This window comes from Conger conger, chromosome 4 (genome assembly GCF_963514075.1).
Source record: "Conger conger chromosome 4, fConCon1.1, whole genome shotgun sequence".
In the NCBI taxonomy this organism is placed as follows: domain Eukaryota; kingdom Metazoa; phylum Chordata; class Actinopteri; order Anguilliformes; family Congridae; genus Conger; species Conger conger.
In genome coordinates, this window is record NC_083763.1 from 59,477,391 (window position 1) to 59,492,277 (window position 14,887).

General features: G+C 43.7%; 1 protein-coding gene across 2 annotated transcripts in view; it reads left to right on the forward strand.

The window, feature by feature from the left end:
- The window catches only part of LOC133127335 (zinc finger CCHC domain-containing protein 2-like), a 42,982-nt gene that overhangs the window by 22,186 nt on the left and 5,909 nt on the right, over nucleotides 1-14,887 (forward strand). Inside the window, exons 5-12 of one of the 2 annotated variants that reach the window (XM_061240134.1) lie at nucleotides 1,045-1,116; nucleotides 1,404-1,504; nucleotides 2,618-2,712; nucleotides 8,479-8,550; nucleotides 10,459-10,519; nucleotides 10,617-10,752; nucleotides 12,262-12,335; nucleotides 13,095-13,192. In XM_061240134.1, coding sequence (XP_061096118.1) covers nucleotides 1,045-1,116; nucleotides 1,404-1,504; nucleotides 2,618-2,712; nucleotides 8,479-8,550; nucleotides 10,459-10,519; nucleotides 10,617-10,752; nucleotides 12,262-12,335; nucleotides 13,095-13,192 — 709 coding nt within the window. The remainder of the gene's footprint in view (nucleotides 1-1,044; nucleotides 1,117-1,403; nucleotides 1,505-2,617; nucleotides 2,713-8,478; nucleotides 8,551-10,458; nucleotides 10,520-10,616; nucleotides 10,753-12,261; nucleotides 12,336-13,094; nucleotides 13,193-14,887) is intronic. The other variant, XM_061240136.1, reaches the window with a different exon arrangement.

Below are 14,887 nucleotides of genomic sequence, written 5' to 3' on the forward strand. Positions count from 1 at the left end.
ATGCCCACACATAGACCATTTTATCCTCTTTGAAGACCAGTACTCTGACTCGGCAAATAGTTGTATATAGGAGGCTATCATTCAGAGCATACATTTCTCATGTGCATGCCTGGCTGATTTCTGTTTTTATTCTGCAATATGAAGTAGATTTAATTGCATCCAGTATGTAAGAAAGATCAGAAAACCACATATTCCCCAGGCTCAGAGTTTAAGCAGATCATCCTGAGCCAAAAGGCATACTGTATCCAGTTTATCAACAGAAGCAAAATATTTTTCTCAACCTGAAACTGAAATGTTTGTATTCATTCGTTGCAGGTTGGTAAATCGCAAGTGCTCAAATATTATAAGCATGGACAAGAAATCTTTACAGATGCAATCAAACAAAACATTTCTCAGCTGAGCAGACATGAAAGGTTATGTCTTCTTGGCTGCTGTTTGGTGCAGCAGTGTTTCTTGTTTGATAAAGGTTTACCGCTGACATCCTCTAGGTTTTGGCATTTAAAACTGAGGAAAAATGCCAGAAATATGAACATTCAGATGTGATGGAATTAGTTTTGTGGTGAACTTTTGATACCCTAAAACCTGAGCTAACCATTTTGTAGGTCTGATGTTTTTCACACTGAATGTTCATTTCTCAAGGTTCAGCACGGTGTCTGTGTTTAATTTTTATAAATGACCATAACAACCTCAGACAGCCAGTGTCTGGGTGCTTCACAGGAAAAGTGCACTGAAAATATGTGACCGGGAATGAATGCCACTTGTCTACAATGACACTGAATATTTGAAGGCCAATCGTGCTTCAAAATGTAGGTCTTGAAAACCGAAACTATTTGTATAACGCTTGTCATAAGAATCATTTCAATTGCACCCAACTGTGACACAGTGCTGCCATTAAGATAACTTGATTCTGGCAAGTTTTTGTGCAGACAATAATAATGCCATGCCTCGCATTCTGTGAATAATTACATTTCCAAGAAAGTAACTTGGGAGGGTTCTGAGAAGGACTCTGTGAAGGTTTGACAACGCCTTCCTTCTCTCTTTCAGGTGAAGTGGTCCGATGCTTCATCAAGCCACGTGACCAAGACTCACCATGACCTGGAGAACTTTTTGCTAAAGGTACGGATTTGAGGCCAGCAAATCCAGCTCACCGCATGCATTTTGTTTTCCAGGAACCATCTGTTTGCTTGTAGTCCCACTGTGGACTTGAGAATTGAACCAGTGAGCTCATTAGCGTGTTGGGGATACTGGGAAACAAAGCGTCTTCAGAAGAGCTGTATACACAGAGCTCCTCTGGTGTAATAAGGATTGTGCATGCTGTCATTAGTCCAGCTCTTCTAATGTAAACATCTGCCGGAGCGATGATGTTTCTCACTTCCGCACTTTTGTCCTCTCCTGAATTGCAGCTTCCAAAGGAGTTGTCCACAGAGTCCTTTGAGAAGGGCATTCTAAGTTTACTCCGCCAAGGAGACAAATGTGAAAGCAGGGAACTCGAGCGGACACTGAAGTAAGTATTTCCTTCATAGTTTTATGTCCCCCTCCCCACAGAGTAAGGATCATCTTTCCTGGAAGCATAACTAGTCTCGCAGCTCTGGTCCACAAGTTGTTTCCTTTGCTTGTTGTTGTGTTTTGTTTCAGTAAAGCCCTGCTTGCATTATTCAGCAGTCTCCAACAACGTGTTTTCTGGTGGGGTGTTTTAGGCTATGCATTACTTGCTGTAGTACGCTTACTTGTCTGCTTTCTGTATTGGATGAAATTTGAGAGTTGCTAAAGGTCTGCATTTGAGGGCGAACGTTCGAAGGAATGCAGAATCTCCTATAAATAGCATTGTGTTTGTGCGTGCGTGCGGGCATGTGTGCGTATCTGTATGTATGTTTGCTAAGCACCCCATAGCTGAGATGCACACTACTTTGTTTTTAGGCAGGCATGCATGCAAATTGTCAGGCCAGTCTCTTGTGACAGATACGCCGCCGTTCTGAGCGCAACGATGCCCCCTCTTGGAAATGTGGACTGATGGCCAAGTTTCATGTTGTCTCCTAGTGTTTCGTTTCCTGCAAAGCGAAAGTATTCACCGTGGTGACTGGAGACGGCTCGCATAGGGAGGACACTGAAGAGGGCCGCTGCTTTGCTAGAGCAGAAAACACACTCAGCCCCGAGCTTTAACTCCTTCACCACAGAGACTGCACCGTTGTGATGCAGATAATATTCCTCATAACCCCGGCCATCTTCTCCATATCCATGCAGTATTCTGAGAATTCCCAGAATAATCAGCTCTTATTAGTGTTATGAGAGCAGGGAGGTTGCACCAGTTATTTTATGTTGGGATTGCTCCAGTATCTTCAGAAAATTCCCCACTAACGGTTAGCAGTTGTCCTTTTAAGAATGGCAACCCTCTGCTTCAATATTTAAGTCAGCAATTATCTGTGGAAAATTGTCTTTTACTGTTTATTTATTTTATTTTATTTTTTAAATGGAATGTCTCTCTGTGATGCAAAATAAGTTTGCCATCCCAATGCCTTTTAGCCATATACTGACTGATCAGCCAGGCTAGTTTGACAGCCAGGCTAGTTTGACCCTTTGTATGTCAGTGAAAAGATCATACACTTCATGTCCTTGACAGGGAGAAGTTCCTGTCTGCGCCACAGTCTTTCCGACAGACAGGGAAGGTCTGTGGATTTTTCCTCTCGGAATCTTCCGGGCTCAGCTACAGCCGCTGTAAGTAATATGGTGCATCTCGCTATTTCTGACACGTGCACACAAATGCATGCATAATGTAAACGCCTATATGCACACAGAAATGCATACATGCATACATACATGCATACCAGGGTTTGGGTCTGGGTCTGTTCCACTATCATCATCAGGCAGTTCCTCTTAATGAATTGAAAGTACTTGTGTACATTGATTTTTCATGAGTTGAATTTCAGTTCAGAATTATAAATGCATTTGACTCCAGTCCTGCATGCGCACACACACACACAAGCCTGAGCACAATCCATCAATACAAAAATCCATATGTGTACAGACGTAATTTTGAGAAGTGGTTGTATGTGTAAGTGGTTTCTCCTTTCCTATTATAAGAGAGTAGTCCCAGTGTCTGTGTGATTTTATAAAGCACCTTAAAATATGTGTGGGGATAGTAGCAATGCAGTTTTTTCTTTTTTTACAGAGCAGTGTTTGGTTTGAGCTGAATGTATCTAGCTTAACAGCAAACTTCTGCTCATGTTTCTGCCCCTTTCAATGATGCGTAACCCATAAAGCATCACCTCTGCATGCTTGGAGCACTGCAAGGCTTTGGCTGAAAGTAGTTCAGCAGGATCTTTTCCTCTTTTCTGTAGCACCAGCCATTTTGACTCGCTCATGAATGAGAGAGCACTAAGCCCTCTGCCTCTTTTTGGTCACCCAAAGGCTGCATTCATGTTAGTCAAACTGATGCATAACCCCCCAGACTCTTGCTTTGGGGAAGTGTTCCCTGTAGGTATATAAATCCCCCTAAAACAACACACAGTCTCTCGGTGTGGGCTGGCTGGAAGGTAGCCTGGGAAAACAAACCGTGCCTCTCTGAACGGCTACACTTCTGAAGGTTAACTGTGGAACCCGGGGAGCAGTCTGCACAGAGCAGACCCAGGTGTGCTTCTGGGTTCACATGGCCTGTATCTGACCATTCATGGGATTGTGTAGCAAGCCAGGGCCCAGGGCCCAGGGCTGTGTCAGAGCACCAGAGCCCAGCTCCTCACTCCTAAGGCATGTCCACTTTGACACACAGGTGAGCGCAGTCCAACAATGGCCTTCTGTTCCAAAGTGGGGCAGGGGGAGGGGATAGGGACAAACAAGGCAATCGAGCACAGGGCTCTCAGAGGAGAAAAGCTCCATATTTGCAACTAGTTTTATTGAGTATTTGCATTCATTTGAAAAAAATCATACTTAAGACTGATTCATGGTCAGTAATAGCAATACGTTAGTTTTGTAAATTCCTGATTTCTTGAGCCCCGACTACTTCCATATGAGAGATGGTAAGCCAACTTGTGTTGTGTACCATTTCAGTTGGTCAGTGTGAAATGTAATCATGCACTAGTCTTTGGTCTTTAAAAATGTATACATTATTGTCTTTTTAATAGATTAACATGTCTTTCTTCCCCCCAATGAAATCTTGCTCAGGGTAAATATCTTCATGTTCACAAGACCTCACCACAGCTAAAGGCTAATGGGATAGTTGAGCACTGTCGACTCAAGCACATTTCACATGAAGCACTCAGTCACTTGACTGTTACAGCTGGTGCGAAAAATATAGATTTCTTTGTGTGTGTGAATGAATGCGCAGGCCTATAGCGGGCTGTTACGGGAGCTAGCCTGGTTTCCGCTCTGTTCCAGTCCTATAGGAGAGGCTAGCTCATCTCTGTGCCCCTGCTGCCATGCCCCGCGGCCCCTTGGAATCTGCAGCATGGGCCCTGTCAGAGGACTTCAGACCGTCTCGCAGAGCAGTGTGTCCTAGGGCTGTTACGTAACTGATACAGAAGAGAAAATGTCAGGGGCGCAAATGGAAGGCGTGTCATATTTGACTGTAACTGTCCACTTGTTGATACTGAACTGACTTGTACTGCTAGTACATGCTTCCCTTCTTCTCTGCTATATTTTCATTTACAGTCTGTGCAATTTGTGTTTTCAGAGCAATGCTGGAAAATTCTGCAGGGTTAAACAAGAAAACAACCTATATTAGATTAAAAGCAAATGTTCTGAAACCATAATGAAATTCACAGGGAATTGCCTCAGTCTGAAGCTGTGGGGGAGAGAAGAAAAAGCGAATCCGAAGTCACATAATGGTCCCTCGGCTTTTCTTTTGAAAGGCTGTTTCAGAAAGCGGTTGCTACGGAGGTCTCCATAGAGCACAGTAGCGGGGGGGGCGTTTGTGGTTTCACATGACATCACCCATTGCTGATGTGGTTATTGCTGGACCGCAGCACGAGGCCAACCTGCGTTGCGGTCAGCAGGATGAGTGGCCGAGGAGGAGGGGGAGGGAGTGGCGGACATGCATGGCCTGTCCGTTACCACCAGCAGGGAGAATGAGAGGCTGGGGCCTGCAGCCAGGGCCTCCGGCAGCCGGCTGTTGATTGGCTGGTGAAAAAGCTGAGCGATTCGGTCGAGAGGGAGTCTCGTGATGGAGCGGGCTGATGGATGGGAGGGCAGGGAGGCCAGGAAGGGTCAGCAGGTACTTCATTGGGGTCCCCTCATCTCACATATAGCAGAGCCCTCCACTGCTTTTTTCCAGCCTGCAGCGGAAATACCGCAGTCTTATTTAAGGCAAATAATCCACGGAAAGGAGAATACAGTACGTTACAAGGGGGAAAATTACGGATATTCTGGGGAGGGAGCGTGGGAGGTCGGTGAGGGCTGTTGAGATTTAGGAGGAGTTTTTGTGCGGATTCCCGGTCTGCTCAAATATCTGACACCGGAACCTGACAGGGCCCAAATTTATGCTGCAATTGGGGCCTATCGGGTATGGGCAAAGATGTGGCCCACTGCCAGCCCCAGATAGTAGCATAGCAACACTTCTGCCAGATGTTGACAGCTATTGAGAACAATGGTGAGCAATGGAAGATTCCAGTTTTTGTGGTGTGCTTTCATGCTGTATTTGACTGCAGACAAGCAATACATTTACTATCATAATTTTTTACAGAAGGAAAATGGCACGAAAGCTAGCTAGTTCTCATCATGATACAATAAAATATAGATTATTCATCTATATTACAAAGATACTTTAGGCAAATATACTCTAAAAGAATGAATGTTAGCTAGAAATGACAGTTTAGTTGGCTAGCTAACTAGCTTATGTTTTCTGTAGCTTGCTAGCTAAATGGAACAAGCAAGCACTTCATCATAATTCTTGCTTGAAAAAACATTATTGTAGCTAACTTAAGAAAAGAAGATTGAAGAGATCAATGGAATTTGCATGTGTATACTGTATTTCTTTATCAAAAGAATAGCAGGTTAACAGGTTTATGAAGTTTGTCATGCCCAGTTATCCTTTTTCTACTTTACATTCAGGTGCATGGTACAGTAATATGGCAGTTAAAAGACACCTGAACATAGTTATGTTTTGTTGACTTTGCCTACACGTATCAGCTTTTATCCAAAGCTAGCACATGTTGCAGGGAAGTATTTTGCTGGACAGCTGTGTTGTAAGGGACAGCACATAAGCATTAAGCTGATGAGTAACTGTTGCACAATGATTCCAGTGTGCCATCATTAGTGTTACAAATCACCCTGTGTTTCCTAGTAATGGCCGTAAATGAGAGATACTCAGAGGTACTGAGTTCCTCACGGCATCAGCTTCTCAGCTTGGTACAGATGGAAGGGGTTCAGCTGAACAATTGATTGGATGCAAGTGTTTATTGTACTGGAATAGTGCGACTCAAAAAGGCCCTGGACTCCTGTATCACCCTGTGACCACGGTTGCTATGGCATTGCAGCATAGCCTTATGTCATCCTCAGTTGTGTTACTGCCCTGTCCTCTTAACCATAACATTGCTTCCATGAATATTTCACGAGGTTGTAGCTTAGCTTTCAGTGTGTGCTTCTCTTAAGCATGAAAATTAAACCGCCTCAGCAAACTGGTCTTTATCACACACCTCTTCTATGCTACTGTGCCAAATTTTAATAATGTGCCTCTGTTCCTCTTGTCCAGCACTAACCACGGTGGGAAATGATTGCTCGTAGTGAGTTTGTTATTTGCTATTGTTTGGTCAAATCCAACTTTAGATTTCTTCCCTGACTCTTGGACTCCACATTCAGTGAGCCTACTGAATGTCCAATTTTAGCTCTCCCAATGCTTTATTACCAAGACCTCTCATGGGAGATAATTTGTTTTTTAAAGCCACATATGGCAGTGGTTTTGTGTGTGTTGTCACAGTATGTTTGCCTTTAGCGCTGAGTGGCAGCGTTACTGCAAGGCCTGTTCTCCCCGGCGCCTGCAGCTCCTGCCAGTTCCACAGTTATAAACAATTCAGAATGGAGTGGAGTTCTGGGAGAAGAGCGTGGTGCATTGTGGGAAGGATGGCAGGGAGAAGCTTTTCCTGAACGCTGGAGAATGATTCAGTCACGGACGATCAAGGAGGTTCTGTCGCCTTCAACACCGATGGAGACGTGTTGAAATTCCCAAGGACGCCACCACACAGAAAAGATATTCCCAGAAACAGCTGTAGTCCAGGGGAACCTGGCTGGACACCACATGCCCCCCCCAGTGTGCCTGTAGTGATCTTTCCCCCAGCATCCCGTGAGGCCAGCGGTGCCCTGAAGAGCCTCTTCAAAGACAAGCCCACGCATTCTCCCGTCTGCAGCCAAAAAACACATGGCAGATAGCGACTAAACCCGATTCAGTTTTCCACTTGTTCTTCCCTGAATACATAGATACTAGGTTAGCAGAGCAAGAGGAAAGAGTGGGTTTATTTACCGAAGGCAATTTCCCAGACTGTGTGAAGGATATTGCCAAAACCGACCATTGGTTCCCGGCAGCATGTGCTGCAATATTTTTAAGTTCAGCACAATTTGCCTAAAGGCTTTGACTCGTGTAGACCGGTCACACCACTGATGTGTTTGGAGCGTAATGCGGTGAGACATTTTTCACATGCTGTTTTTGCCATTATATTAAGGCTCCTTGGGAGCTTGAATAATACATTAAAGGCCCAATGCTTTTCTGTCCTTTAAAGTGTTTATTATGCCTCAAGATAAGCGTGTATACTTTTCTCAAATTTATATACAGGAATTTCTTTTTCTTTCTTTTTCTTTTTGATCTGTATCTCTTGGGAGTAAAATGGGCTTAGTAGTATTTCTTTCTGTATAATATAACTATTAAATGTCTGTACATAATACATTTATGTACAGTCTGAGCTTTCATACATGGCTGTAACATAAAGTACTTTGTAACGAAGCACAGGGAATGTGTTTGATTATTTATAGATGGCTTGTAAGGGCTGTTCACTTGATATGATGGCATATTGGGCTCAATGGGATTCAGTTTCAATGTTTTGAATGTTACTTGTGCAAAAAACCCATTTGACATTTTATAATTTAACTTTAAGGTAACTTCCTAAGCTGAAAGTGTAATTAAATGTGCGGCACATATAACTGCAATTATCGGCATCCAAAATTCAGAACAACGGATTGCCTTTTGCCCTGTCTTTACAGCCTGTTAAATAAAAATGTCTGTGTAATTGGCTCTAATTAAGTTTGAAAAGTATATATATTTTTTTCCCCTCATGTGCTTCTAAATCTGCAATTTATTCAGCAGTTCTCATTAATGTGCAAATGGTTTAGAAACAAACTAAACACACTTGGATCAGCACATTTAAGAAGTGAGTAATATGGTGCATGACATGGTATTCGGTGTGTCTTGCCGGCACTAAGCAGAAGTTACCATTACAGTCGGTGTTCCTGTATCTCCTGCTCCTCTGATGTTTATAGTACACGGTTCGTCTCTCTCCACAGGTAACCCAGTGCCTGTGGGCAAGCCATTTAAAGAGGACTGCTCTGAGGCATCCAGCCAAGAGGAAGGTGCGTGTGAGTACTGCACTGCCCATCCCAAATCTCCATACCTCTAGTCCCTCCACAGACACACCTTCAGTAAATGGTAAATGGTAATTGGTTGGAATTTAAATAGCCTTTATCCGAATCGCTGTTCAGTTGATGCTTTTCATTCACCCATTCACACACCAACAGCTGCCATGCAAGGCACTGACCAGGGGGATAGGGGTCTCGCTCAGGGAAACTTGGACACACCCAGGGTGGGAATCAAACCGGCAACCCTACGACTGCCAAACTGCTCTTACTGCCTGAGCCAATGTCGCCCCCAGTCAGTGTGTACATCTCGTTTTTTGTACAGGTTTCATTCTGCTGCGTGATCCTGGTGTCTCAGAGTCTTCCGCTCTTATCTGCAGCCTCCTGACACCTGAACAAACATTCTATCCTAATGGGTGTTCCTTCTGCAAAGGGCTGGAGTTTTCCAAATGCAACCGCTATGAGATGACATGCCAGCCGCTACTTAACCCAGTGTGGCATGCCAGCATATGTCCAATAATGGCAGCTGACACTGAAATAATAATTCAACCAATATAGCTGCTAAAATAACGTTTGATCTAAAGGGCTGTGTGCTGTTTGTTTTAACTAGAACATGATTCTAAACATGGAATGCTACATTTGTTTTCATTTATTTTACAAGGGAAGTTTATTTCTTTGCGTTTTCTTTTTAATCGGTGTCTCAGAGCAAACGTGTTCCAAACGGATGTTATGCAGCAACAGAATTCTCAGGAAGCTAAATAAATACCATGGAGGGTTTTTTCAAAAGCACTGAGAAAGAAGCATAACTGGCCAGAAAAATATTGTGCCCAAATGTCAGGAACTTTTCTTGACTGGAGAGTTTGCTTGGAAAAAGTATTTTATGAAGTGAATATCAAAATGTCAATCAATACCTTGGGGATATCAGTAAATCTAGTCCCGTGTAAAAATACAGGGTAAATGCTAACTAAGGCATTACAAAATGAAGGATTTTGTTCAATTTATAAGCAGTGTTGCGAGGATGCTTGGAAAACCTTTACTGACTGTTTCCAACTCTTAAATTTAGTAAGCTAATGCATTCTCTGCTGTCACCAATGATTCGCCCTGCCATGCTAACGCTAGGCCTATTTATGCTGTGGTTCCATCTCAGACAATAGCCTTGGCTTCCACATCATTAATTGCTGTAAAAAGGTACCGTGCTAAAGTAACGGAGCTTGATGCAGGTATCAGTTCATTGCAATTGCACACCAAGGACTAGGGTTTGATTCCTAGTCCTGTGGCTTGGAGAAGGCGTGTGGTTCTCAGGATCACCTGATCCATCCAGGCCACCGAGGGACTGGGTGTAGGCAGTGTATCCCTAGCTAACACATGGGGGGTTTGAATAGATAGGGTGCAATTGGCTACTAAATTGGGAGCAAACTGGATAAATCAGAAACAATGTTTGTTTGTTTTTTTAAAAGAAAGAAAGGTACCGTGCTCGTTCTCTCTCATCATATATATTTTCCAAGTGAACCTGGCACAGCCTGCAGTCAGGTCCAACTCTCCCTGGCCTATGCCTGCAGCTTGGCGTGCTGAACGGCCACATAAACCAAAAACGTATTCATCACAACATGCGTCAGGACATGTTTATAGAAATATTGGATAATTCAAGCCCCACTGACAACCCATTTGATGTTTATTCAAACTAAATCTCCCCCTACCTGTTACCAATGGTTCATTCTCTGCTGCTGCTGCAAGGGCAGTGAAGCAGGGCTTTCAAGGCTGTACATGTAGCTGTATGAAGAATTCTAGGATGCAAAGAAATTTACAGAAAGGTAGAAATGAAAAAGCACATTTTGAGGGGCAGGAGTATTAAAGAGGTTTTCTACCCCATGCCAGCTCCAGGCGTTAACCCTGTCTCCCCTATACCCTCAGATCTGGAGCCATATCCTCAGGGCCATCGGAAGAAGCCTGGCAACAAGAGCCCCAGTCTTGGGTAAGAACCCGGTGAATCTTCAGGAAAGTTCCACACCCTTTCATCTCGCTGCAAAGGATTAAACTCATCTGCCATTGTCTTCCGTCTCTTCCCGAAGCACTCCAAGCGCTAAGGGTTCTCAGGCAGAAAGCCGCAGGACCCCGCACTCGGAGCACAATGGCGTTCCCGACTGGAGGAGGAAGGGCTGCCCTCTGAAGCCGGCGAACGAGGCGTGCAGCCTGTGTCCTGAGCAGGTGAGGGGTCCTGGCCTAACCCTAACGGTCACCACTGATGGGCAACACCATCCCACACGCCTGAACGCAGCGTCATGCTTCCTGCCTATCTAAGGCCCCATTCACACTTGCAGTTTGGGGCTCGGTAACTGCTTATTGACAAGAGTCTCATGTTCTGTGTGGTGGATTCACACATACTTTGAAGACTGAGAACGCTTACAGGTATGAAGGAGTGACAAGACTCACTCCTGTATTTATAACGCTGTCAGTAAGTTTATAATTCCGCAATATTTAGTCTGAGCATAAATCTTGCATTTTAAATATTGTGAGGGAAACGGAAAAAATGAACGCGGGCATTCAGGTTTTGTAACGACCTGCCGAGAGAAGCCATAGAAGACGGTTTTCCATCGAATCATTTGCACAGCAACAACTTTGGTAGTCGCTCCCTGTTTTCAAGCAGATCTACTTTAAAGTTTGTACAAATGTGTCATGTTTAATGTTGTACCATTTAGAGGTCAGGTTCACTTAGATATTAATTGTAAAAGGCCTTTTGACCAGGGGTGCCCACATTTTTGCACACCACTGTAAGTGTGAACTTAACTGTATCAAGCACTAAAATGAGGAGCGATAACCATATTTGGCTATACTGTGAGCAGAGCCGAAGAATACAACCTGAGGCCCAGGCCGGGCACCACCCGACCCCCAGGGTTGACCTGGCGCTGCCCCAGCTTCTCTGCAGCTGGGTGATGTTAGCCATGTGTTTACAGCGTGCTCACAGAGCGTGTGTCACTAGAGCTTCTCCAGGGAGCCACAAGACCAAGACACGCAGCGTGAAATCAAATTCAGGCTCATGTTCTCAGAAAATAAAGGCGCTTCTGATCCTGAGTGAATCGTGAAATATTGTGCAGAAAGGGGACTTTTGTGGCAATTTCACCGTCTGCTGCTAATCTGGTGTTTTTTTTTTTCCATTTTATGTTAGCTTCACTCAGTCAGACGGTTGAGGCTGCTTTCTGCTTTTTAGGCTTTAACACAATAGCGCTCCCCCCACCCAGGTAATTCCGCTTTAAGTGCCGATTGTATGCAGTCTGCAGAAGGTGAGACTGTCGCAATATTCCGCCTCCGTAACCCATTACACCTGCTTGTATTTGTCAAAGTCCACACCGTGTAGGTGTGTTTGGATAGCGGAGTTAACGATTTGCAAGATCCTCTGTTGAGCAGTAGGACCAGGCCACAGGCGGTTCTAACCGTTTCAGTCTCAGTTCATCCTTTTATTTGAGGCACCGTAGAGGGTCAAAGTTCGCCTCGCTTTGTTCGTGCGGCCTTGACTGTAGGATTGGTGACATCATCGGCTTTGGGCCTGCTGTTGGGCAAGACCTGATTCACACAAGCTTTCACGATGCAGGTGTAGGCCCCCCAAGAAGATTCAGAAAATTTTGCAAATGGCGCCTAAAAAATTAGATTAATTTAGACATGTGGCCATCATTGGCTATGTCACAAGCATGTCTCTGAAAGTGTCGGTTTGCTTTTTAGTTGTTCCGGGACGAGGAGAAGTGGAGCTCCCTTCCTGGGAACAAGGCAAAAGTCAGAACACCAGTGACTGACAGGTAAGTGAGTGGAAGGTTGGGATTTCCACCTCCCGATTCTTTTATGTTTAATAAAGGAATGAAGTTGTGTGATAATGAAGTTATAGTCTCTTGGGAACAATTTATGCTCTTTTCCAGTGTGTCTCATCTGCTTTTCATTTTCAAAACCTTGGAATCCTTTCTGTTTGGACCTCCTTGGTCTCTGTATTCATTACGGGTGTCATTGTTCTCATTACTTACTATTCCTCATACGCCCTCATGCTAATGTTACTGTTATCAGTTTTGATCAGAAAACACCTGCTTCTCAAATTTAAAAAAATCTTTGTTGAAAACAATAATAAACTAAAATGGCCTTAAATAACATCACAAGATCAAGACCAGTGATTCTCTTTGCATCATGGGAGACCTACAGTATATCTAATAGGCTAGTGTTTCCCAAACATTTTTGGTCTGGCTCCCTTTTCATAATAGGAAATTCTTTGAAATTAATTGAATGGATTCAGTGGCTGTACTTGGCCGGTTGCAGCATGCAGCATGTCACGGTGTCTTGGTGGCAGAGAGGGCTGTTATTGGCAGTCAGTGGCTATACTGGCACCTGAACTAGAGTGATGAAAATGAGTCCCCCGCCACACAGAGGCAACAGAGAGGGTGATGTCATTGTGCTGCACATGTAGACTGAATTGATCTCACCAGCTGACCTCTTTCCCACTCTCTCTCCCTCTCTCCCTCTGCCTCTCCATCTCCCCCTCCCTCTGTCCTCTCTCTCTCTCTCTAAATCAGGGAAAAGGGGAAGAAAATGGAAGGCAGGTTGGGGTACATCCCCAATGGGATCATGAGAACTGCTCCAGTACAGCCGCTCCCACAGCCTTCTGGGAAAGGTAGGTATCCATGACTTTACCCCTCCTTGTGACATAAGGCAAGTCCAAGAGCACCTGCATCTTGGATATCTGAAAATGTTCTTTGTTAAAAAAATCTTTGAATCTTTTGGCATCAGATGAAAATGGCCTCATACAGTCCTGAACAATCAAAGGGAATTGGGACATTATAAATGTAAAGTTTTAGCCCATTTCTAAAAATGAAAGTTAAGTCCTATTAAAGCTATTTTTTGCTCACTGTGGCTACCTGAAGACTTGGGTAGAGTTCACAGGGAGCTCCAAATTGGGTCGAACTTCGATTTGAATGATTCCATTCATTCACAGAAATCAAGCTTAACTAAAGCTCTTTTCTGCTTTTGTTAAATGATTGTGTCCTAGTTTTCTTTGTAGATTGGCTTTGTATCGGATCAGCAAGTAGCTTCTCTACATTTCAGATGTGTGCACAGCATTGGCATGTACACCAAAGAGCTTTAGGGTGCTGTCGCCCTCTGTTGTTTGACAGAAGCCATTACAGGATGTAATTTGCTTCTCCGTACATTCAAAGAGAAATCCACATTCATGTCATAAGTTAAGTTTCCAACCAAATGTTTTGTAAATGTTAAGTGAATTTCTGAAAGTACGAAAAATAAAATGTGAATCAGACTGTGTTCTATGGCAGCATATCAATAGCCATGAGAGAAAACAAAACCTACGTGCGCAGAATTTTAGGAACCGTGTGTCCAGCCCAAAACGCCATGCATTCATATTCTTTTGCTGTGTGCTTTTACAGACCTCTTGCACGAGGAAAGCCCATATTTGAGGGCAATTATTCTAGCCCTTGAGTGAGAAATCCATGCGTTGAGCACGCACATAATCTGGAGGTATGCACAAAACTATTATCAGAGCACAACTACTGCTTTTTTGCTTACGTCATGGGGAATGCGTCTGTTCAATCCAACCGGATCGAGTTACAAAAAAAACTAAATATAAAACAAAAAAAAATAGTTTTATATTACAAAACATAATTTAAATGTCTACCTCTAATAGGAAACGCCTGCACTGGCAGCAATGCTCCTCTCCTTCATCTGTTGCATGACGTTCGCTATTGAAATAAACATAAGAAATTTCCTTGCGTCCAACATGTCACTGGTAGGCTACTGAGAGCCCAAAGTAGTTATTACTTAGTGTACACTCAGTGATCACTTTATTAGGAAGACCTGTACACCAGCTTGTTAATGCAAATATTTTATCACTCAAACATGTGGCAGCAACTAAATACATAAAAGAATGCAGATGGGGTCGATCTGTTTTTCAGACTACAGAATTGTCAGAATGGGGATGAAATATGATCTAAGTGACTTTGATCGTGGAATTATTGTTGCTGCCAGACAGGGTGGTTTGAGTATCTCAGAAACGGCTGATCTCCTGGGATTTCCACGAGTTTGGCGAGAATAAAAACAAAAAACATCCAGTGAGCCGCAGTTCTGCAGACAGAAACACCGTGTTAATGAGAGAGGTCAGGGAAGAAAGGCCAGACTGGTCAAAGCTGACAGGAAGGTGACTGTAATGCAAATAAGCACACATTACAACAGTGGTATGCAGAAGAGCATCTCTGAACACACTACGCATCAAACCTCTAAGTGGATAGGCCACAACAGCAGAAAACTAAATTTAAAAAATAATAAATACCTAATAAAGTGCTCTGCGAGTATGTTTATT